This window comes from Engystomops pustulosus, chromosome 2 (assembly GCF_040894005.1).
Source record: "Engystomops pustulosus chromosome 2, aEngPut4.maternal, whole genome shotgun sequence".
In the NCBI taxonomy this organism is placed as follows: Eukaryota; Metazoa; Chordata; class Amphibia; order Anura; family Leptodactylidae; genus Engystomops; species Engystomops pustulosus.
Genome location: NC_092412.1, coordinates 209538356 through 209561166, shown reverse-complemented (window position 1 = coordinate 209561166; position 22811 = coordinate 209538356). Strand labels below are relative to the sequence as shown.

General features: G+C 39.6%; 1 protein-coding gene across 1 annotated transcript in view; it reads left to right on the top strand.

Annotated features, from left to right (window-relative positions):
* The window catches only part of MAP3K15 (mitogen-activated protein kinase kinase kinase 15), an 85012-nt gene extending 65557 nt beyond the window's left edge, over positions 1 to 19455 (top strand). Inside the window, exons 14-29 of the mRNA XM_072137955.1 lie at positions 264 to 351; positions 1213 to 1346; positions 1431 to 1558; positions 2197 to 2327; positions 3817 to 3922; positions 7677 to 7834; positions 9819 to 10002; positions 12578 to 12758; positions 13190 to 13364; positions 14215 to 14400; positions 14523 to 14628; positions 14748 to 14955; positions 15977 to 16086; positions 16179 to 16282; positions 16380 to 16456; positions 17249 to 19455. Of these exons, the coding sequence (XP_071994056.1) occupies positions 264 to 351; positions 1213 to 1346; positions 1431 to 1558; positions 2197 to 2327; positions 3817 to 3922; positions 7677 to 7834; positions 9819 to 10002; positions 12578 to 12758; positions 13190 to 13364; positions 14215 to 14400; positions 14523 to 14628; positions 14748 to 14955; positions 15977 to 16086; positions 16179 to 16282; positions 16380 to 16456; positions 17249 to 17327 (2155 nt within the window). The 3' untranslated portion in view covers positions 17328 to 19455. The remainder of the gene's footprint in view (positions 1 to 263; positions 352 to 1212; positions 1347 to 1430; positions 1559 to 2196; positions 2328 to 3816; positions 3923 to 7676; positions 7835 to 9818; positions 10003 to 12577; positions 12759 to 13189; positions 13365 to 14214; positions 14401 to 14522; positions 14629 to 14747; positions 14956 to 15976; positions 16087 to 16178; positions 16283 to 16379; positions 16457 to 17248) is intronic.
* The last annotated feature ends 3356 nt before the right edge of the window (positions 19456 to 22811 follow it).

The following is a 22811-nucleotide window of genomic DNA, read 5'->3' as shown; positions in this document are numbered from 1 at the left end:
CACCATACTAGTATAACTTGTATTATACGGGCCACTGCTCGTTTTTGATTCATTTTAACCCTTTGATGTGGAGCTTTTGCAGCCATACTTAGCATCAAGACTGCATTATGGTTTTTTTTTTTCAAACTACTGTAACTGGGAAGTACAAAATATGTATCAGCGGATCTTCCACATTAATGTATGTCTCACATTAAAATGTTGGCTTTTACTTGAAGTCTATATTGTAAATTGGGTTTAACAAATAATTATTGCCATATTTATAGGTTTTGTGGTCTTGTAAAAGAAATCATCACAGATGTCGTTGGCAGCACTGTAGAATTGGAGGGTGAAGCAGATGGGGATACATTAGAGGTGAGCAACTGTGTATGGAGAATTCATTTTGGGCATTATAATGCACCAAATGTCTAATTTAGTCCTTGAGATCACACATGGAAAATAAAACCTGAGGGGTAAAACTGCAAGCAGTTCTATATAGAGGACGGAGAGAGCTGTGTGAGAATACTTGGAGTAGTGATCAAGTAGGTTGCATGACTTAAAAATCCACATTTTATTGTACTCTACACAAGCCTGAACAAAGGGCACTGTGCAAGTGTCTACCGTCTTTATAATGTGGCCTTAAGGGAAATGAAGCATGGATTTTTCAGTTCTGCAGCCCACAACCAAGGTATACTTACACTGTTATGCTATTTCATCATGCGAGTCCTAAAATAATGAAACTGTATTGAAGAAATCCAGATCCCTCAGTCACAGTAGCTGTTAGACAATTGGAAAATCAGTACACCTTGTGTGACTGTGAATGAATCCAGCCCCCCATCACATGATGCCATAAATCTCTGACTCTTAGGAGGGGTGGGGGACCATGAGATTTGGATAGAGGGCGGCACTGGACACATCGGGAGGGACTGCAGAGGTAAGTACAAGTTTCCTTTTTTAAAGCAATTCCTCTTCAGCCACATATCTATTTTTCATAGGGTCTCAGACAACCCCTTTAAGTATTGTAGTACAGCCTTCCTATAGATTATTGCTTGAAGATCGTAAGCTTCCACCCACATCCCTACTGCTCTACTCCAAAATGTTCTTGTGGCTTCTGGACACCACTTAACAGTGAATACACTGCTTCATTTTTATATTCCCTGGATAACCCCTTTAATTTAGTAATGTTATATCTCTTTGTGCATTCATGTAGTTTATGTTACTATTTTTGACTTTCAGTATGAATATGATTATGATGAAAATGGGGACAGAGTGATCCTGGGCAAAGGTACCTATGGAGTAGTGTATGCAGGCCGAGATCTCAGCAACCAGGTCCGTATAGCTATCAAGGAGATACCAGAAAGAGACAGTAGGTGAGTGTAGGCCTTTGTGTATCTAAACTATAATGTTTGCCTATTGTAAGCTGTAGTAGATAATAATATTTTGCCATCTTCCAGATATTCTCAACCTCTTCATGAAGAAATTGCACTTCATAAATATCTTAAACATCGCAACATAGTTCAGTATCTTGGCTCCATTTCAGAAGATGGATACATTAAGATCTTTATGGAACAAGTCCCAGGAGGTTTGTTTTATACATTTTCATTTAAAGAGGACCTTTCAGTGCCTCACACATGTGGAGAATAACATACCATAATGTAGGGTCTGGTTCACAGATCTGGCGTGGGGTGGGGCTTTGAATTTTCTATCTAGCCTCGCGTTTGCTGAGATATCAGTCTCGGTATCTGATCATTATATTCTTTCAACTGTCAGTGAGGAGGTGCTGGAGCTGAGGAGGGGTTGTGTGTTATAGTAATCTTTCTTCTCCATGGAGACACTGAAAAGTTTATCATAAAACACGTCCTCTGCTCCAGGACCTCCTCTCTGACAGTAGAGAGTATTACAATGCTGAGATACTTGTATGTCAGCAACCGTTAGGCCTAGAAAGAAAATTCAAAGTTCCCCTGAATCTGTTTAGCTGTCGCTGCTGAATATGTTCATCACCACATGCTTGAGGGCTCAATGGCTTTAAAACATTTTCTATAGGTACAGCACATTTGTTTCTTCAGTCTAGTCTTCAGATTTTTTGGTTAATAAGAACATGTCATATATACATTATATATACATATCATATCTTTGTATAAAGTCTTCTTAAATGTTATGCTCACTTTGTAATTGCCATTTCTAAAATAATAAATGCAGATGCTCTTATTCTGTAAACAGGTAGCCTTTCAGTTCTTTTGAGATCTAAATGGGGCCCAATGAAGGAACCAACAATTAAATTTTACACTAAACAGATCTTGGAAGGATTGAAGTATCTTCATGAGAATCAAATAGTACATCGAGATATAAAGGTAATTAAAATATTTATAACTGTGAATAACTATAACTGTAGAAAGTTTCCAGCAACTTTAGCACACCATGAGGAAGGACGCTGCACACTCGGAGGCAGCCGAATGACAAAATTCTAGTCATACTTCTTCTAGTTAGTAAATCAGTGAAATGGCTTCTGGTAAGAATATGCACAGAAATGTTTTAGTGTGATGAATACAGAATCATTTATCAGCGTCAGAAATCCCACATGTAAGCGTTAGCTGTCATGAACATAAGTTGTGAGGATAACATGGTGAATTCCACACATTGTTTGCATGCATTAAATGCAGGAGCTGCAACTTGTCCAGGCTAGAAAGAGCACAATAGAAGTTATCTGTTCTCTGCTTATATGGACATAGTGATGTGTTACAGTGAAATGTATTTATGGTATAGCAAAACAGAGATGCATCAATAAAACTTTGGATTATTAAAACATGACATGATGGGTTCTCCATGTAGAAAGTATTTTGCGTGTATGCATGGCTGGCTTTTCCAGTGGTTGCACGCTGGATGACACTTACAGTCATACATTGGCGTTAGTCCTCTATAGTCCTCCTAATGGACTCTGCTGATCGTATACTGCTCTATCCCCTTCCAGCAGGAAGCAGGATGATGTAGTGCGGACTGCTAAGCTTTTTCATCCATTGTTTCCTGTTAAATGTAATTTATACTGAGCAGCTGGAGGCAAAAAGGCGTATACCCTGAACATGTCACAAAATGTGATGAAAATGTAGCCTAATAAGGGAAATATTTTTGCATTATTAATAACGGGATCTACTTTGCTGGCGAAAGAGCAAAAGAGATTTCTTTTTTACAAACCTCATACTACCAAACATTTTTTTAAATAAATCTTTATTTAACAGCAGAATAAGATCAAATGTAGAAATAACTCAAATTGTGCAGAACAAACACTACCAAACATTTTCTACTATTCTGTGCATTGGGAGATGCACTATATGGGCAATAGTCCACAGACACCTACACATTATACATAAAGGTTGTTTTATGACCTCTAAATCTAAATGAACCCTTTTAGTAGGTTTTACTGTAAATTTTGAATTGATATTTTGGATGGCTGGAAATATTAGATGTCTTTAGTGCAATGAATGATCATGACAGATGATGCTGAAGAGTTGGATTGGCTGTGATTTTATTAGTCGTTGTTGGGGACTGTAATATAACAGGTCTGTACCCCATAAGTACAAGCAGAGTTTTATCAATCAATCAGGTATGGCATTATTGCCCCAGATGACAACATTTACAGACATTCAAAACCATTTAAAAACTGCCTGGCAAACTTAAGAGTGGAGTATTAGTTAAATTATTAATTATGTAACTTTTTAAAGTCATACTGTCATATATTGTAGCTATTGTACAGCATTTGTTTCATTTCTCCATGCCATATACTTAGGCCAGAATAATGACATGAATTGGCATGTAACAATTACATATCTGACGTCTTTTGTCTAGGGTGACAACGTTCTAGTCAACACGTACAGTGGCGTGGTAAAAATATCAGATTTTGGGACATCAAAGCGACTTGCTGGAGTAAACCCATGCACCGAGACATTTACCGGTAATAACTTGGTTATTATGTTTCCCTGGTTACAAAGATTAATGTAGATTACTGTAGGTCAACATCATTGGCTGTGTTCTGTCACTGTCTAAAATTCTCATTATACTGTTTCCTTTGATGTCTTCACACAATGTCCTTTTAGAATTCTCCAGTAAGCTGAACTGAAGTGCAGACAGTCAGTGCATTCTTGTTTAGCAACAAATTGGTTGGAAACCACTGCCACATAATAACTGCATAAAAATATACAGCAGATTATGTTGTTGCTGTTTATTATATGTAACATTCTAGACTCTACACTAACACTTATAGAACTAGGGGGACCTATGGAGGACTTGCCCTGTAATAGTATGGTGCAGAGAGATGTTCTTACACTTTGTGCAATGCAGCAACTGACACTTATCTGTAGTCGTGTATTAACCCTTCTGCCCTCACCCTTTACATTTCTATACTTAGAGGTTAGAGCTTATAACAGCCTAAAAGAGAAGAATCAAAGGGGATGCCACTTTGATTGTGCTCTCAGCCAACTCAGGTAGGGAATGAAATGTCCTTTCTAGAACTTTATTTTTTATGTGAAATCTCACCCATTTACCTATACAAAATCTCCCAAAGTCGGGCAAACTTGACTCTTCTCATCCCATTTTTACATGAGATGAGTCAAGTTTAGTGGTTACAGGAGTGTCACATCAGATGCCCCTACCTTCTGTTCCGTAGCACCTAGAAACATGCTGCTGTCATATTAAAGATAAGATCTTATCGATTAGCGGCTGACGTCTGAGTGACGGCCGCGCGGAGGGACACAAACCTGGAGCATCACCAGAGAAATAAGACCTGTGGGTGGTGGGGAGGGTGTCGGAAAGGTGAGTACAGTGTTGTTTTAATTGACTTGAGTATAAGCTTAGTTAGTGTGTTTCAGTACATTTTTTGTGCTGAAAAACTCGGCTTATACTCAAAGTATATACGGTATTTGCCTGATTTTGGGGTACATTTTTTTTTATTGGTAAGATTTCACGTAAGAGATGGAATTCTAGAAAGGACATTTCATCCCCTACCTTACGGAGCTATTAGTTTAGTGGGGTAAAACCTGGTTCCCTTTAAGGGCTTGGGAAGAGACATTTCTTCTTACTTATACTTGCACGGTATTTTCAGAGATGAAGTGACTTAGTAACAATGCCCTCTTTTGAGCAGAGGATGATATCATCCCCATGCTGCTCAAAACCCACACCACAAAGTACATACAAATTGGAGAAAAAATAAGGATTTCCACCATTAAAGCCTGCCGAAATGGCCTGCTGGCAGTTTTGATATGGAAAATGCAGTATGCTGTCCTCCAGAGTAAAAGTAGGTTTAGTTTGCAAGATTTTTTTCAGTCCAGTTTTTGCAGATACAGTGTAATTACAGTGTAATTCAGTGTAATACAATCTGAAAATAATTTGCATGTAGAGAAGTTTATGTGCAAACCACTAATAGGAATGGCAGGATACTGCAGATTTCAGTATCCTGCCATGGTGCCCCCTAGTGTTCAATATCAGGGGTGACAACATACTTCAGTTCATGTATACATTTTGTGAGAATCTGTTGTAATAAAATAACAAGGTAAAAAAATACAACAGTAAAAGAGAAAAATTTCAGATCCTTTAAAACATTTTTTAATATGTATAAGTGTCTGTTTACCTTTAAAATCATCAAAACAAGGGCAGCAAAGTCCCCTGAACAGCTGTATTCTACATACTGTAGGAGCCCTGGGAACAGTCCATCCTTTGGTTGGACTCTGCTTGATCACATATGTATATATAGTAACAGGGGCTGTAACCAGATTTCTTACATTACGTATAACAGAAATTTACTCCTTTAGTTACGTATAAGTGATGGCTGGAGAATGTGCTGACCAGCAGACTGCTTGGTGATCTGAACTTAATCCTTAATCTTATTAATGACAAGTTTTAATCAGAAGCCTTCCAACTAGTATTATGTTCATGAAACACTTGTAGGGAACATTTACGGACACTTAATTATAGTTTTTAAAGCCAGCTTCAAAATAACACAGTTACTTTACATAGGTAATGGGTTAAAAAGAAGATCATAGCATCCAGTTATTTTATAATAATAAACTTGAGTTAATCCAGAAGTAGCACTCACCACTTTGGCAGAGAGCCAGGTTGCCATGAAGTGGAAAAATTTTCTCTGACTACGATCTACATTAAAGGGGTATTCCCATAAAGACAGGATTCTTAAATATACCCAGGATATCAAAATAACACATTCGCTGTTATTATCAAAAATACAGCATTTCACAGATATAGTTCCTACCTGTCTCTATCAATCCTGGTGTTTACAATTTGATTGTCCCTGGATCCGACATTAAACTCCTGACTATGGTCGGCAGATTCCTCTGACTTCTCTCCCATGGCAGGAGCAGGGTGAGGGGTAGGAGGCAGAGAGCAATACAGACACTTCCCATTGCAGCAGCAGCAGGTGCTTTTACACTTTTCAAAAACAAGAAATAGTTTCGGCACCAACCACTAGTCTTTCGACAACGCCCCACACATAGCTGTAAATGGATAAAGGCACGATAGACGTTGACTCGCCACAGTTCCGAAGGGTGTTGCTCAGCCCGAAGTAAAGGATACAAATGTGGAATATACTCCAAAAAGAAGCAAGGCGGCACTCGCCGGTGTGTGGAACTTTTCTTTATTCAGGCAAGGTGCAGTACAAGGGCAGGCCCTGCTCTTTCCTTTGTACTGCACCTTGCCTGAATAAAGAAAAGTTCCACACACCGGTGAGTGCCGCCTTGCTTTTTTTTTGGAGTAGCTTCTACACTTTTCTCAGCAGTCTGGAAAGGAAACAGCAGCACTACAAACAAGATAAAATCTTGATCCTAGGGGAGAGGGTGACATAGCAGAGCTGACTGTGTATGTTTTATTTATTAGGTGAGGCAGTACAGCTGAGTATGTCATTGTGTCATATATCCATCTCATGACTCTGATCTGTCTTATCTCTCTTTTTCTATGTGTCTGGTATTAGTAGAATCTTCAGAAGCTAAATAAAAGTGTAGCTAAACCCTGTACCCTGATAATCTAAGCACATTGTCAGCTCAAAACATTTCATAGCACAGAGGAATCATGAAGTATCTGCTCAACTAGTCCCCGCCCACACTCAGTGACCTTACACTAACCATTACTGAGTGATAGGAGCAAACATAGCAATAAAACTGACTGAAATTGCATTAAGGGGTTAAAAATATGTAAACATCAGTAGGGAATTACAATTTGACAATTTTCTTTTATGGGCAAATTTTTAAATACCAGAATCCATGTATATTGTAGTATGCAATAAAGTTATCTAAAACTTTTTAAATCTTTCACCATTTACTGTCATCACCAAATCCTGTGGCAGCATGCTCGTTAGCATAGAATTTAAAGAATAGAGACTATATAGAATAGAAAAGAATATATAGAATTTAAAGAATAGAGAGTATATGGGATATATCCAACTTTTTTTTTTATAATTTGTGCTATAAAATCTATGTAAAACGTATGAATATGGCACATGTGACCTCCGCACCTTCATAGGAACTGAATTTAGCAATATGGCCACATCACATAACACCTGATGGAAATCCTACTGTAGCAACAATTGCAAACAAACTACATACTTTACTATCTAATGCTATTTCTATCAGTGATTTACCTCTGTTTAATTGCTAATAATGCTATGATAATGTTTTCTTATTCCCATATATCATCTGCTGTTTCAGGCACGTTACAGTATATGGCTCCAGAGATTATTGATAAAGGACCCAGAGGGTATGGTGCACCTGCTGACATCTGGTCTCTTGGATGCACTATCATTGAAATGGCAACAGGGAGACCTCCATTTCATGAGCTTGGAGAACCCCAGGCTGCCATGTTTAAGGTACTAGTCAATGTTTATTCCTAAGGATTTAACTGAATTAACAAGGCTGTGCTCACATGGATGTATTACAAGGCTATACACAGCACATCTTCCCCGGTGTCTAACTAAAATACCTCTGTCCTCATTCACAAGAACGTAAGTGCAAAATGGCTGCAAACAGAGGAAAGTGATCAATATGCTTGTGTACATGAGAACTATGTCAGATGGGCAATCTCTTACTCCATGCCAAAGCCTCAGCTCAAAGCTGCAGCAAATCCTGCAACTCTGCCACAGAAAAACCTCACAACAGACAGATCAGTCTGATTCAGCAAATCCTGCAGCTCTGCTACAGCAAAATCTCACAGCAGACAGCTCAGTCTGATTCGGCAAATCATGCAGCTCTGCTACAGCAAAATCTCACAGCAGACAGCTCAGTCTGATTCAGCAAATCCTGCAGCTCTGCCATAGAACAATCTAACAGTAGAAAGCTCAGTCTAATTCAGCAAATCCTGCAGCTCTGCCATAGAACAATCTCACAGTAGAAAGCTCAGTCTGATTCAGCAAATCCTGCAGCTCTGCCACAGCAAAATCTCACAACAGACAGCTCAGTCTGATTTAGCAAGTCCTGGTGCTTCCCTTCGTCCGCCACATCCCTCCCTCCAGGTATATACTCACTGCCCAGTCTCTTCTTCCATGTCTAGAAGTGTCAGTAGATAAGACAAGATCTATTTGTAAATCTCTCTGTATAGCGTATTTCCTATTTCCTGATATTACCTATTGACATTGTAGTAATGCAATGTAAATATGCTAGGGAAGAGGCTGTATTTCGGAACTACAGGCAGTCCCCGGGTTACATACAAGATAGGGTCTGTAGGTTTGTTCTTAAGTTGAATTTGTATGTCGGAACTCTATACTTTATCATTGTAATCCCAGCCAGAACTTTTTTGGTCTCTGTGACAATTGGATTTTAAAAATGTTGTGTTGTCATAAGAATCAGGATTAACAATAAAGCTTCATTACAGACACCTGTGACAACTGTTACAGCTGTTTATTGTAGCCTAGGACTAAAGTACAATAAATTACCAATATCCAGAGGTCCGTTTGAAACTAGGGGTCGTATGTATGTCGAGTGTTCTTAAGTAGGGGACCGCCTGTATGTACCATGTGTTTTAATTGATCTTTGTTTCATGAAGCTGTCATATCCTTTAATAAAAATATATTTAAAACACTGAGAAAATCCCACTACCAGGCAGCCATAAGTACTGTAAAGGTGCCCCTGTATAGCAACTGGGGCCAAATATATGGAGCTGGATGTTCTTGCCAACCACATCCAGCTTACATACCGTATTTTCCGGGCCATTAGGCGCACCGGAATATAAGGCGCATTAGTCCGATGCGCCTTATATATGTAATAATTCCATATATAAGGCGCATCGGACTATAAGGCGCAGGGTCGGGGGCGTGGCAGAGGTCCGGGGGCGGAGCGGAGACCCGACGGGACGAGATGCGACGCAACGCCGAGACGCGACGCGGAACGCGGGGAAGGTGAGCGGGGATGGTGAGGGGGAGGTGGAGGATGGCAGTGGACCATACTTATATAGGTCCCCGCTACCGGAGACAGCAGATCTCCAGCGGGAACTGCAGACCACGCGGCAGAAGTTGTTCGTGCCGCGTGGTCTGCAGTTCCCGCTGGAGATCTGCTGTCTCCGGTCTCCGGTAGCGGGGACCTATGTAAGTATGGTCCGCTGCCCTGTGCCATACATAGGGCGCACCGGACTATAAGGCGCACTTTGGATTTCCAAGGAATAGTCCGGAAAATACGGTATATATCTCTCTGCAGGGGAGTCACCACACAATGGCAGTCATATAATGAAAGGATCTTTGGTAGCTGGGACCAATCCTGCAAGCTACATACAGCAGCCATCTGTAGAGTAACATTATATTTGTATACATATGCTGTCGGTATACAGTACAAAACATGGCTTGTGATTTCCTTATTGTACAGGTGGGAATGTTTAAAATCCACCCAGAAATTCCAGATTCCTTGTCTGTGGAGGCCAGGGCTTTTATATTGCTGTGTTTTGAGCCTGATCCAGTAAAGCGTGCAACAGTAGCCGACCTGCTGAGAGACTTCTTTCTAAGGCAAGCGAACAAAGGAAAGAAAAGTAAAATCGCATTTAAGCCTTCAGGTAAATTTCCATTAATATTAAATCCATTGAGATGCAGTTTTTAGGCGAAGACTCAGTTATTATAAAGACTGGTCCTGACCAGAACGTAAGATTTCTCCAGCTGCACATATACTGTATACACATATACACTGTACATATAAATGTTTTTCGTTAGTCTGGAGGACTGCACCAGTTTTATTTTTGTAGCTTTTCTGCTCCATTGTTTTACCATAGGTGGATTTACATACAAATCATTTTTGCTACCTTATAGTTGCAATTTCTCTTACTGGCGCTATTTTTGCACACCCCTCCATTACATGTAATCTCTTGGTAGCCCATTCACAGGACTATTCATAGGAAATAAGTGTTATTTATGGGAAACCCTATGACGTATTAGTACATCACACATTGGCTGTGGTTGTATGAAAAGGACTCATGGGCAGACCCCTATCCATACAAGGTGAGTGTTTGCTGCATATTGCAGCAAACAACGATTGGTAACACCCGAGATTGCCACTGCCAAAGCTACCGACTGTGGTAAAAAGATTTGACATGGCTTTGTATAGCTTCTGATCATAGATGATCAGTAAAATCCACATATACTGCCATACTGTATTATGTGAGTACATGGTAGGATCAATCAGACAACTTAGGGTTAAAGTACCCTATGGGGCCTGAATAATAGTAAAATAAATTTAAAAACATAAAAAATCAAATCAACCCCTTTTTCCTAGAACTCCCAAAATACAATAACTGTTATTCCCAGTGTTTAACCCCATAATGGAAAATAGAGCCCCAAAATGCACTTTTTCGCCATTTTGCAACATATATAAAAATGATATGTCAGGCAGAGCGGAGGAAGGGACCACCATAGCCTTAGCATAACATATTTTATTGCATTGCTGCGTTAACATCACGTTTACTATGCGTTTTGTAAACGCAAATGTTTACAGTAATGTAATTAGGCAAATGACCTCTCCTCAGCTGTTGTAATGTGTTTTAAAATGCAATCAAAATGCAATGTGTGAAAGGACCCTTAGAAGTAACCAATACATTTTTAAAAATGTAAATGCAAAAATTTATGACTTTTCAAAAAACAGGTTACTGACCAAAATTTTTAGCATTTAAAGCATGTGAAATTATTCCAATTACATGTTAAAATGGGGTCCATGGAAAAAAGTCCTTCCTTTGCACCTGCCCTGGAGCAGGTGCAGATTTGCGCTTGAAAAGTCTCAAAAATAAAGTGAAAAGTCGCACAGAACATCTGGAAACTCAAGATAAATAAGGCACCGCACAAGGTGCAGACCATAGTGCACTTGAAAAACGACAGCAAAAGTCGCCGTGAAAAGTCTCAAAAACTACAAAAGTCGCAAAAATGAGACAATTTGACTAGCAATTATAAAGATACATGTCCCACAATGTGTTATCTAAATGGCCTGCAGACGTTCCCCTTATGTCTTCTACAGGGATTGTTGGTGTTTGTTAGTTTTCTATTGAACTCTGATGTATGTTTATAATAATAATCTTTATTTACATATAGCGCCATCATATTCCGTAGCGCTTTACAAATCATAAGGGACATATACAAATAAAATAAGAAATTACATAGTACAAAGAGTCATATGGAGCAATAGGAGTGAGGGCCCTGCTCCCAAGAGCTTACAGTCTATGAGGGGGTGACACAAGAAGTGTAAGAGCTTGTATAATGTTTAGTGAAAAGAATAAAAAATTGTGGGATGAAATGCATAAAACTTATCCTTTAATCATGAATAATATAAAAAGACAGATAGCCCGTGCCAGCTCACAAATACTACTGGGATTGTAATAGGGTTTTTCAGAGCTTAACCATATAAATAGTGTCAGTGTTGGGCCCTTTTCAGGTCAGGAGCTTAGATATGGGGCATGGTACAGTATAGGAGACACCATATAACCTTCAGATAGAGCAGTATACTGCGCCTTTTATCCATCTACAAAGACAAGAAGCCAATGGAGGGTCTTCCTTTTAACATTGCTGTCAATAATACAAAGTTGTTTTGATCCTCTGACAAAGTAGAACATTGCACCTAAAGAAGAATGAGAAACTGTTTTGAGCAGTGGCCAGGGGCGTAATTTGAGGGGGTGCAGAGGTTGCAATTGCACCCAGGCCCAAGAGGTTTAGGGGGCCCTTATGGTGTCACTTTTCAATATGAGAAGACCATTATTATAAACCACACATTATAGTCAGGGCCTGGCACAGACTTTGCACTGGGGGCCATCAGCTTCTAGTTACGCCACTGGCAGAGCCATATCAAGAGCTGTTTTACCAAATTTAAGTGGACAGTTTAGGTAGCCATAGGCCCCTAGAAGCCTTCAGTCCATGGTTAGGGTTACATTAACTTATATCTGTGTAATTGTTTATATGTCTTCCTGGGTCTATTTTATAATCAATGATTAAAGGATAATTTTTATGTGTTTCGCTCTGCTAGTTTTTGCCTTGATATTGATTTGATAGCTTTGTCCCGTGAAATGTTGGGTCTTGTCAGATCTTTGTTTGCTGCTTCTCTTTAACAACACTGTTCCTTAGGATAGTGATATAATGTCAGTGTTATGGTTGCAGATTACAATCGCAGTGCGTCTCTGCCCCTGCCAGTGGCCGGGGAGCTGGCGGGAAGCAGCAGCAGCGAGCATGGATCGGTATCACCTGACTCGGATGCAAAGCAGGAACTATTCTTTGAAAAGGGCAAAAGATCCAGTTCTGAAATTCCTTCCAACAAAGCTCCGATGTCCAATCTATTAAGGTACAATGTACATAAAAGACTTTTTGGTCAGTTTGGTTTATGCAGCTGAAGATGTTTTCGATATTGATTATCAGAATGGATATATGATTTATAATAAATGCATCAGATCCTGATAAACTGTGTTCATGTAAATGTGTAGTCATTGTTATATTTGTCACCTTTGACTATGATTTCTACTTAAAAATGATCAATTACATTCCCGGAAATGTGGAAGATATAATTGTCTATACATTTACATTGTACATTTTAGCTTCTCAGAATATAGTTAAATATATTGGAGGCTGTTTGAGAAAGTACAAGAATAACTAGTAGATGATGTTCTATTACTGCATGTGCATTAAAATGTACTCATTACTATTAATCCATTGAACGGCGGAAAATTACAATGAATACAGTAAATTGAACCCATATATTAATTCATGGTTACACAGTGTTCCAGATGAAGGCTTGGCATCCGAAGACCGCAGCACCCCCCCTTCTCCGGATGAGCGGGATTCTGGTCTGTTTCTTCTGAGAAAAGATAGTGAGCGTCGTGCAATACTTTACAAAATCCTCAAAGAAGAGCAGAATAAAGTGTCTTCAAATCTGCAAGAATGTCTTATGCAGGTACAATATTATGTGGCATGTACATTTGTCCTAAAAGGCATTGAATAGCATGAAAGGAAGGGGAAAAATACTATAGTATAAGATAAAGTCGGGGATCCTCCTTCTCTTGAGCTATTTTTTCCATTTCTTTGCTGTTTTGGTGACCACTTAGTAGCTTCAGCCTGATGCTGGTTTGTTAGCCCACTTATACACACGCAGTTTATCTGAGTATTCATATGTTCTCATTGGGGGGAGAGGGAAAATGGCCACCACCAGACATGGTCACCACCAGATTCCTCTGGCAACAGCCTATTTGTCCTGAGAATGAATTATTGGGTATACTAAAAAGTAATATGTCCACTCCTGATGTGGCTGAACATAAATAGTGCAGGGTAAAGGAGTTATCAATATGAATAGGGGTGGGGGTGGGGGGCCGCAGTATGAGTAAAAGCTTAAATTAAAATGGAAATTTGTTGACCATGAGGATATGATGTGGGTGGTATTCTAAAATGGGTTATGAAGATACAGAGAAAGAATATGGGATGAAAAGGGGGAGACTTCTTGGTAAAGGTTAGTAAGGCAATGGTTAATGGGGAACATGTAATGGGAACAAGGGATGGAATGATGAGGATGTGGTGTTACAAATTGGAAGAATTTTGTTTTGTTATATGATAAATGCAGCTTGTTAAAAATAAAAATTTTAAAGAGATATGATCTGAGAATCAATGATTTAACTACTTATCGTAACTATAAGTACATACCCATCATATTCCAACATAGTATTTATATATAATCTAGAAGACCGGGGGGCTGAGTGTTTTGTACTATATTTGTATGTATAATTAAAGCTGCTGCACCCATTATCTTATAGAGCTCAGAAGACGTGCAGCTGTCAGTCACTCACATCAAACAAATTATTAATATCCTGAGGGACTTTATCCGCTCCCCAGAGCACCGAGTTATGGCCTCCACCATATCAAAGCTCAAGGTGGACCTTGACTTTGACAGCACATCTATAAATCAGATCCAACTTGTCCTGTTTGGCTTTCAGGATGCGGTGAGTAGGAAAAACCAAATCATTGTGATAGTGTAGACGTTATTGTGAAATTGACAACATTTCTTAAGTCTTCAGTGTTTGTGGAGTTTAATGCTGTTGTTAATAATATATTATCTTCTCAGGTCAATAAAGTCTTAAGGAACCACTTAATCCGCCCGCATTGGATGTTTGCAATGGATAATATTATTCGACGTGCAGTTCAGGCAGCTGTCACTATCCTTATTCCTGGTAAGTGGTAGTAATACAAAGTACTCTCATTAGTTGCCATCTGATGCTCTTTAAATTAAGGGTTGGATAAATGAAAAAAATTCACTTACTGAGTAACTTTTTCTTCTTTCAATGCTCAGAGCTTAGGACACACTTGGGGCCTGCGTCAGAGAGTGAAGGAGTGGACAAAGAAGTGGAAGATGAAGATTACCAGCCAGTTCAGCAGAACAGTTCGGAAGAGCCGGTTGTCACATCCGGTGTTAGCACACTTAGCTCAGTGGTTTCACACGAGACACAAGGACATCAGCTGAATCTACAACTTGGGAAATTGAAACAAGAGACTAACAGGTAACATGACCATATCCATACCTAAGAGTGAATTTGCATATATATAAGATACATGTAGGCTAAAAACGGAGATTTTGATGGCATCTGCCAAACAGGAAAGGAACATGAAAGAGTGAAGTTCTAGTTGGTGGAGGTGGTAAGACGTCCTTTTGATGAGTAGATATAATAAATATATAATATTGTGGTGTAGTGAACAGGAAAGAGTGAAGTTCTAGTTGGTGGAGGTGGTAAGACGTCCCCCAGAAGAGTAGACAGGAAAATGGCAACCTTGTCCCTAAATCACCAAATAGCAGTTGTTACTTCCCTGTCACTGCATCTCGTGGCAAACTCTGTGTTCATTCTACTCAAGGATTTGGTAGAGGTGGTAAAAGGTCCTCAGGGGTTTCCAGTTTACTGTTCTACCTCATTTTTCTGCACAGAAAACAATTTTGAAGCCATATTTAAATTAAAAGTGGCCGATTGAATAGGAAAATTCTGAGGTCGCAGGTGATTTGTACCTACTGATTTCTGAGATTCTGAAATTCATAGCAATATGTCGAATATGTTAACACTAAGGTTCAAAGAGAAAGAAATTCATTGTGAGGTCCATTTCATGGAGAGAATTGGTTATGATAGTGGAGAGGCTGAAAAGGTGGAAAAAAGATGCATAAATTTCAGCCTTTAACTGCATAGGGCAATACCCACTCAAGGAGGTGGATGCAAATTCGGCTAAACTCTTTCCAGAATCATAATAATTCCGTTTATGAAAGGGACCATGTACTCATCACTGTATGCCCGACTTCCAGATGCCCCTCCAACCACTGATACAGGAATGGTTATCATAAGTGATCAATATGATTTGACCCTATAAGGGCCTTGTACCTACCCTGGTTACGTTTAATATTACTGGCCAACCCCTTTAAAGATGGAAAATAGATGCTTCTTTAAAAGAAAAAGAAGAAACATGTTTACCCCTGGACCCAGATTGTATACCAGGTTCTACCAGTGGCTTCATTTAATTGTCTGGATTATGTTGTTCTAGATTATTGGAAGAACTTGTTCAAAAGGAAAAAGAATACCAATTTCTTTTAAAACAATGTCTGGAACAAAGAAGCCACGACTTACATCTCCTTCAGATCAAATCCAGCATGGGTAACTATCCTTACACCAATTTATTTCTTGGTTTCTATGCTTATATTTGCATAGTTCCTACGTATCATTCTACAGCCCTTTTCTCTTTTCAGATGTTCCCAGATCTGCCTCCTTTGTGTCTATTGGCATTAATAGAGACCAAGAGCTGGTGGAGTGGCTGAGGCAGCAAGGCGCTCCAGAGGAGGCTGTGGAGCAGGTAATGTACACAGCTCATCACAGATCATTCTCACTTGATCACATTAAAGGCCCTTTTTAATTTCATCTGATTTTTTACATTTTGGTTCGCTTAACAGTTTGTTGAAGAAGATTACACCCTTTATGATGTTCTGCATGAAGTCACCAAAGAGGACCTGAAAAAACTGAAACTCAGGTATAAACTGATGGGAGTAGGAGGACATTATAATTATAAGTAGCACGTTCAGGGGTAGGGAAAGTAATGGGGCTAAGTTCTAAAAATAGGGGACCCACACCTGGGGCCGGACTCCTCATGGCAGTGTGGTCAATATTGGCCTAATGGCCCTTCCAATATGCTGCTAAGAAGTCAAGTGATTGAATAATGGGGTACATGGAGACAGAGGCGTAGCACAAAGATGATGGGCCCCCGACTATACTCTATAGTTTATAGTACTAGTCTTTCAATATGGGAAAGTGACACCTTATGGGTGTCACAAGCCTCTTGGGCCGGGTTCGACCACACCCTCAGAATTTGCAAATGGTTAGGCACTGCTGCGGCTGCCTACTTTACAGCTCTGATGCACAGCTTTCAATTGTATTGGTATTGAAATCTAATACCGTTGAAAGAAGGATGGAAAATTTGGAGTGTGATTATAGCTTCTTTCCAAGGTTTCCTTGAACAGGAAGAAGTCTTGCACTGTCATCACCTCCTGCAGTTCCAGGAAATGTTGTTTTAAAAGTGCACTGAATGCAGCACAACTGTGCTGGGGTGCTGGGGTGATGGCCGGGTTCCCATAGAGGTTGCTCCGAGGGCCACCTGTGGCACCCTTGCCTGCCCTAGATTAAGGATAACATTGCACATTATTTTATCTAGATTGCGTCATCCTAGGGAAACGTATTATTACAATATCCAAGGCGTCACAAGATAATCTCGCTGTAGATTGTAGAAGTGAAGGAAGTCATACTGATGCTTCTCTCTGTATCCTAGGGGTGGACCTCTCTGCAGGATCTGGAAAGCAATCTCCAAACACCGGAAACCTAAGAAAATTCCTAATATGGAAGATTAACAGTATAAATATATGTGATCTGTAGAGATACCAAATGTAAAATGTAACATATAGGACAAACATTCCATGTTTTAAATTATTTCTCTTTTGTACATGGCTGTATAGGGATTACCTCCTAGGTGTATGTTACTTCTTATATATAGAGGTTTTAAAACTGTGACTGGTGTGCAGAGATTTTCTTGTTGCTAAATCAGACTCACTGCAGTAATGTAGCAAGGGTTGTGCAGATTTAGAAAAACATGGCTCCTTTCCCCCAAAACCAGCTCCACACCTTTTCACAAGTTGTGTGTGAAGTTGACACATCCCATGGACCAATGTGGTCATGTTATTCTAATGCTTGGACAATTCATCCCAAAGAGCACTAAACCTAAGTGCCTCTTTCAATCGCTTAAGTAATTTATGCAGAAAATGAGCAGATTGGGGTTACATGGAGCATATTAGGCCATATCCACAAAATGGTAACAGAAGTTGACCAGCTGAAACCATCCATGGCTCATCCAGCATAAACACTGTGCTCATGTAGTACATCATCCTAATTCTTATATTTTATTTAAACATTAATCTAAAAGAGACGGTGTAATGGAGGCCTAGGCCATAGAGATAAGGAAGGAAGATTAACTCTTTCCATAGCTAGAGAATATTTCCCAACTATATGAGGAGATTAGACTATCCAGGGACTGTCTGTAAATGGTGAAGTCAGACACTGTATCAGATTCCTTTATCTCTCAGCTTTACACAAACTACTTAAATAATGAAGTCAGGCAAAGGAAAAAGGAGGAGACAGGAACACATTTGATAATAATAGTTAATAATATCATCTGCACTGTTCATTTATAAAATGTAAAAAAAAAAACGTTTAGTTACACTTAAAACTTGTGAAAGCAGCCATAGGCAACCTGTACCGTATCGTTGCGGCACAATTTGCATACGGTCCGATGCATTTCATTGATCAATACGTCTATCCATTTTGATGGATATATTGCTTGCCGTATCGGGGGAAAGATAGAGCAGGCTCTATCTTCCCCCACAAGTACGGGCGAGCCACGCTTAAACCTATGGAGAGGGGCGCGCTGCTGTGTGCCTTAATTATAGGATCAGGCAGAAGGCCACCAGTCATTTGTATAGCAGATCACCACCATGGAAGAATAGACTGGCACATGAGAGACAGCTTAAAAGTGGTTCGCCCATTAAAGAAAGTTATCATATTTTAATCCCCTAGTGATGTTTACACAATAAAGATAATTTTTAACCCCTTACTTTTCAATTGTCAGTTTTATTGCTATTTTTGCCCATATCGCTCCCTAGGCACTCCAGTGTGGGAACTACTGCTAAGCATATACCTCGGGCACACACTGCAAATGTGAATGACCCTAAGACTAGTGATCTTGGCTGCTATACATGTCTTACAAACTAGGAATACATTTATACTATGGTGCATTGCTTCAATTGCAAATGAATTGCCTTAGGCCACATTCACACAGTTGTGTTCTTCGCTCAGACCACATCCCTGGTGCAGCACACTTGGTACCCTGTCATAAGGAGCAGCAGGTCCCAAGGGGCGTGTGATCTTCATGCGAGTGACTGGGGCACATGTGCCTTTGTTTCTGCTCCAGTTTTTTTTTTTTTTTTTTTTTTACTGGTCAGATGTGTCTGGAGTTTTGCCTTTTTTTTAATACATCTGAGTTTAGATCGTTAAATAATTTTGCAGCTTGTTGGACAAGTGTTGTAAAAAAAGTCACAACATCCGGAATTGGGTGATAAATCAGTAAACACTTCAGAAAACTAAACAGATGTGCCCTAAAGTCACAAAAAGAATAAGTCAAAGGTACATGTGCCATCTCCCTCATCCCCCCTCCCTGAGGCGGGGCGGAGCAGAGCAGAGGATGGTGGGAGGAATGAGGGAGGTGCTGGAGACATGGGACGAGTCTTTAAGAAATGTGCAAAATTTAAAAGAAAATAAATCCATCCTTGCAGACACATTTTTAACATACACAAAGAAAACACTCAAAAGGATATTGACTAAGAAGTCCTTTGTGTTTCTCATTGTTGTGCAAGTTTTAGCCATTAAAGAAGACATAAGTAGCAATAGTGGACAATGACTTTCTTAGGGTGCTGTCACACGTCGCGTTTACCGCATGCGTTTAAAAAATTGCAATAGCTGGAGAGTGATTTGCCTAATTAAACAGCTGCTAACACCTGTGTTTACAAAACGCAACCGTTAACGCATGCGTTAACATCGCGGTTAACGCATGCGGTTGTTAACGCATTGTTAACGCATGCGTTAACATCGCGGTTAACGCATGCGTTTTGTAAACACAAGTGTTAAGAGGTGTTTAATTAGGCAAATCACTCTCCAGCTATTCCAATGCGTTTTTTAACGCATGCGGTAAACGCGACGTGTGACCGCACCCTTAATGATTTGTAAATCCGGCCCACTGTGATACATTTGGCACAGCTTTGGTGAGCCTTATAGTAGGCGACACTGCCAGCATTAGTAACTCTGCTAGGAGGTTTTTTTTTCTTTATTGTCCTTCCCCATATGTTTTATTTTAATCAAAACTTATTTAAACATTTTTATATACATATTCCCCCACCTGCTAGCAGACAGACATAACCCCCCCCCCCCCCCACACACACACACACCACCCCCACCCCCTCCCAAACAGTCCGGACCTTCCCCATATTTCTTCTTCATGACACAAGATACATTGAGGGTTATTTTTAAATCTGTGTCATTGAAAGTTTTTGTAAATGGAATGAAAAATGAAAGCTGCTAAAAAATGAAACTTTGTTAGTAAGTTATATGACAAGTTTTTATATACTGAAATTTCCATATCTTGTACTGAATCTTTTGGCAATCCATTGTGTGTACCTGCAGAGATCGTTATTCCTGGTCATTATGTGACTTTGGAAGCAGTTTTCTGGGAGCTGGGTAGCTAGCTGTGATGCTCCTGTGCACTCATCTTCCCCTCTCCATCCACCTTTTTGTTTGACACTGGGTTGTGGTCCTAACCATGAAGATTTAACCATCTTTTGGATTGTTAGATGTGTGAATCTTCCAGTTGCTTTCCTTAGAACTGCTCCACTGTTGTTAAGGTTTCAACACTTATTTCTAAAAATACACATTGATGACAAAGGCTTGAGACACAATGATAAAGGAATCAGCCCTGAGGGACACCACCTCAGGATAAAAACAGTCATAACCTGTGATAATAAATCTTTTAATCACACTTGTGTTCTTGTTTCTTAGGAAGTAACTTGTTTAAAATATGTTTTGTAGATGAACAATGCAGGTTAATATCAGAAACCTTGCTCTATATCTCCACTATTTCCTGTTATCAGCACTTTCCTACCTGCTAAACTGCTCAGATCTGTCTATAGTAAAGTCACTTTCATACAAACTGTATCCGTATAAAGTGGTCAGTAGAATGCACATCCCACAGGTTCTGGTCTCTCTGGATACGGCATGTGTATATAAGTTACATACGGTCCACAACTGTATATAGTCACATACTGTATGCAGCACACATGCAACATGTTTTTTAAAATGTTTCCATAGACTTCTATGGGGAATACGGAACAGAAATACTGGAGATAATAGAGCATTTCCTATTTTTTTACATCTCACTCACGGTACGGTGGACATATAGACCATTAAAATGAATGTGGCGGTCTGCTACCTGTATGAAAACCGTACAGTAAGGATAACATATGGCTGTTTTCACATGTTCCTGTGAAATAGGGCTAAGGCTATTCTCACACTGCCATGTGTTCACCTGGACGAGAGTGATAGCGATCTAACACAGAGGTCTTGGAGCAGATAAAATTAAGACATGTCACCAGAGCTTTTTCACATGTACAGGGAGTACATGAGAGGTTTGTTCTTAAGTTGAATTTGTATGCAAGTTGAAACTGTATTTTATATTGTAGTTCCAGACAAAATGTATTTTTGCCCCATTGACAATTGGAGTTAAATTCTTTTTTGCTGTAATTGGACCAAGGATTAGCAATAAAGCTTAATTACAGACAGTTTACACTGATTATTGCTGTCTGGGAATATAGTAACATCCAGAGGGGTCTGTCCTTAACTATGGGTCGTCCAGGTCAGGTGTCCTTAAAGTGCTTATACCGTAAAATCTCTCTCGTCTGAAGTAAGGACACAAAGCAGTTTAAGCAGGGAGAAGAGGACAAATAAGAGAAGATATGGGTTAATTTCTTTGATTAATTTACAGAATATTTTTTTGAACAGCTACTCCATTTTGTGCCGACCATAGCTCCTAGATGCCGCAGATCCCACTATCTATAGCCTTGGCAGGAATGGTTAGTTTGAACTGAAACTTGTCCAGCCAGAGAGATGGGTCAACAAATTAATATTCATTTAACCAAACATGCATGTTAGTGCCAGATAATGGAAGACCAACTTCCTGTTCCCTACCCTTTGTGCACAGTGTGCTGAGGATAACCTGCAGACTATCAGATGGTCCATAGGAAATAACATTTTTATTAACACTTTAAATAAATAATTTATGTGCGCGGTAGTTTGCTTGCATTTGTATTGGTATTAGTCATGCAATGAACGAGCCGTCTTATGCCGCAGTAAGGTGTCATGTAGCTGGTATCTGCATTACCAAGGCATTAGATCTGTGACTTTGTGTCTGTAAATAAAATCTCATTTCATCCGATTGTCTCTAAAGACTCTTCTTATACATTAAATCATCAGCCTGGATTACATTCATGTATATTGCAGCATTTTCCATCTGAACACGTTCATCTTTTTAGTAATGACCTTGTTCTCCTGAGTAACCCCCTTTGCCGAGTGTTGGACAATGTCCTCAATAGACCTGGCTGAGACAAGTAAAAATCTATGACTTCTTTGGCAGAAATATCTCCTCCTGGAAAAAAAAAACCTCTCCATATAATGGGAGGGGGATTGCCAGTAAATGTCAGATAGCAGCAGTGCAAGATACTTGGGACCTTACTTACAGTTTACATCTAATTGGACACAGACTTGCCATTGGTTTATGTAGCAACACTGAGCGCATAGTAGCAAATGGTAGCGAACCATATATAAAGCATCACCTCCCACAAGTGTAATAATCTTATGCCACCATGTAGTGAACTGCATTGCAATTTCTCGCATACTTTTTATCATTTCTGTCCATTACCAGGATATCCTCAGTTTCATCCATATGCTAATTGGTGCACCACAGTGCTGTTGCCTGCAACCAGAACACTGCTATTCCTGCTTAAACCACTTCCGTCTTCTGCCATGGTCACCCTATAAGTCTCACAAGATAGATCTTCAGCTTGTCTATTGGGCAGGGTAGTGTTCCAGGCAGGGAGCTGTGCTCCTTGATACAGAATAAAATGGGAATCTCTCAAACTGTACAATGGATAGAAATAGTAAAGCTATTTTGGAAAATCTGAGAATTTCTCTACAAACTGCTTTACACTAGAAGATGTATTGAAATAAGAGAAACGCCA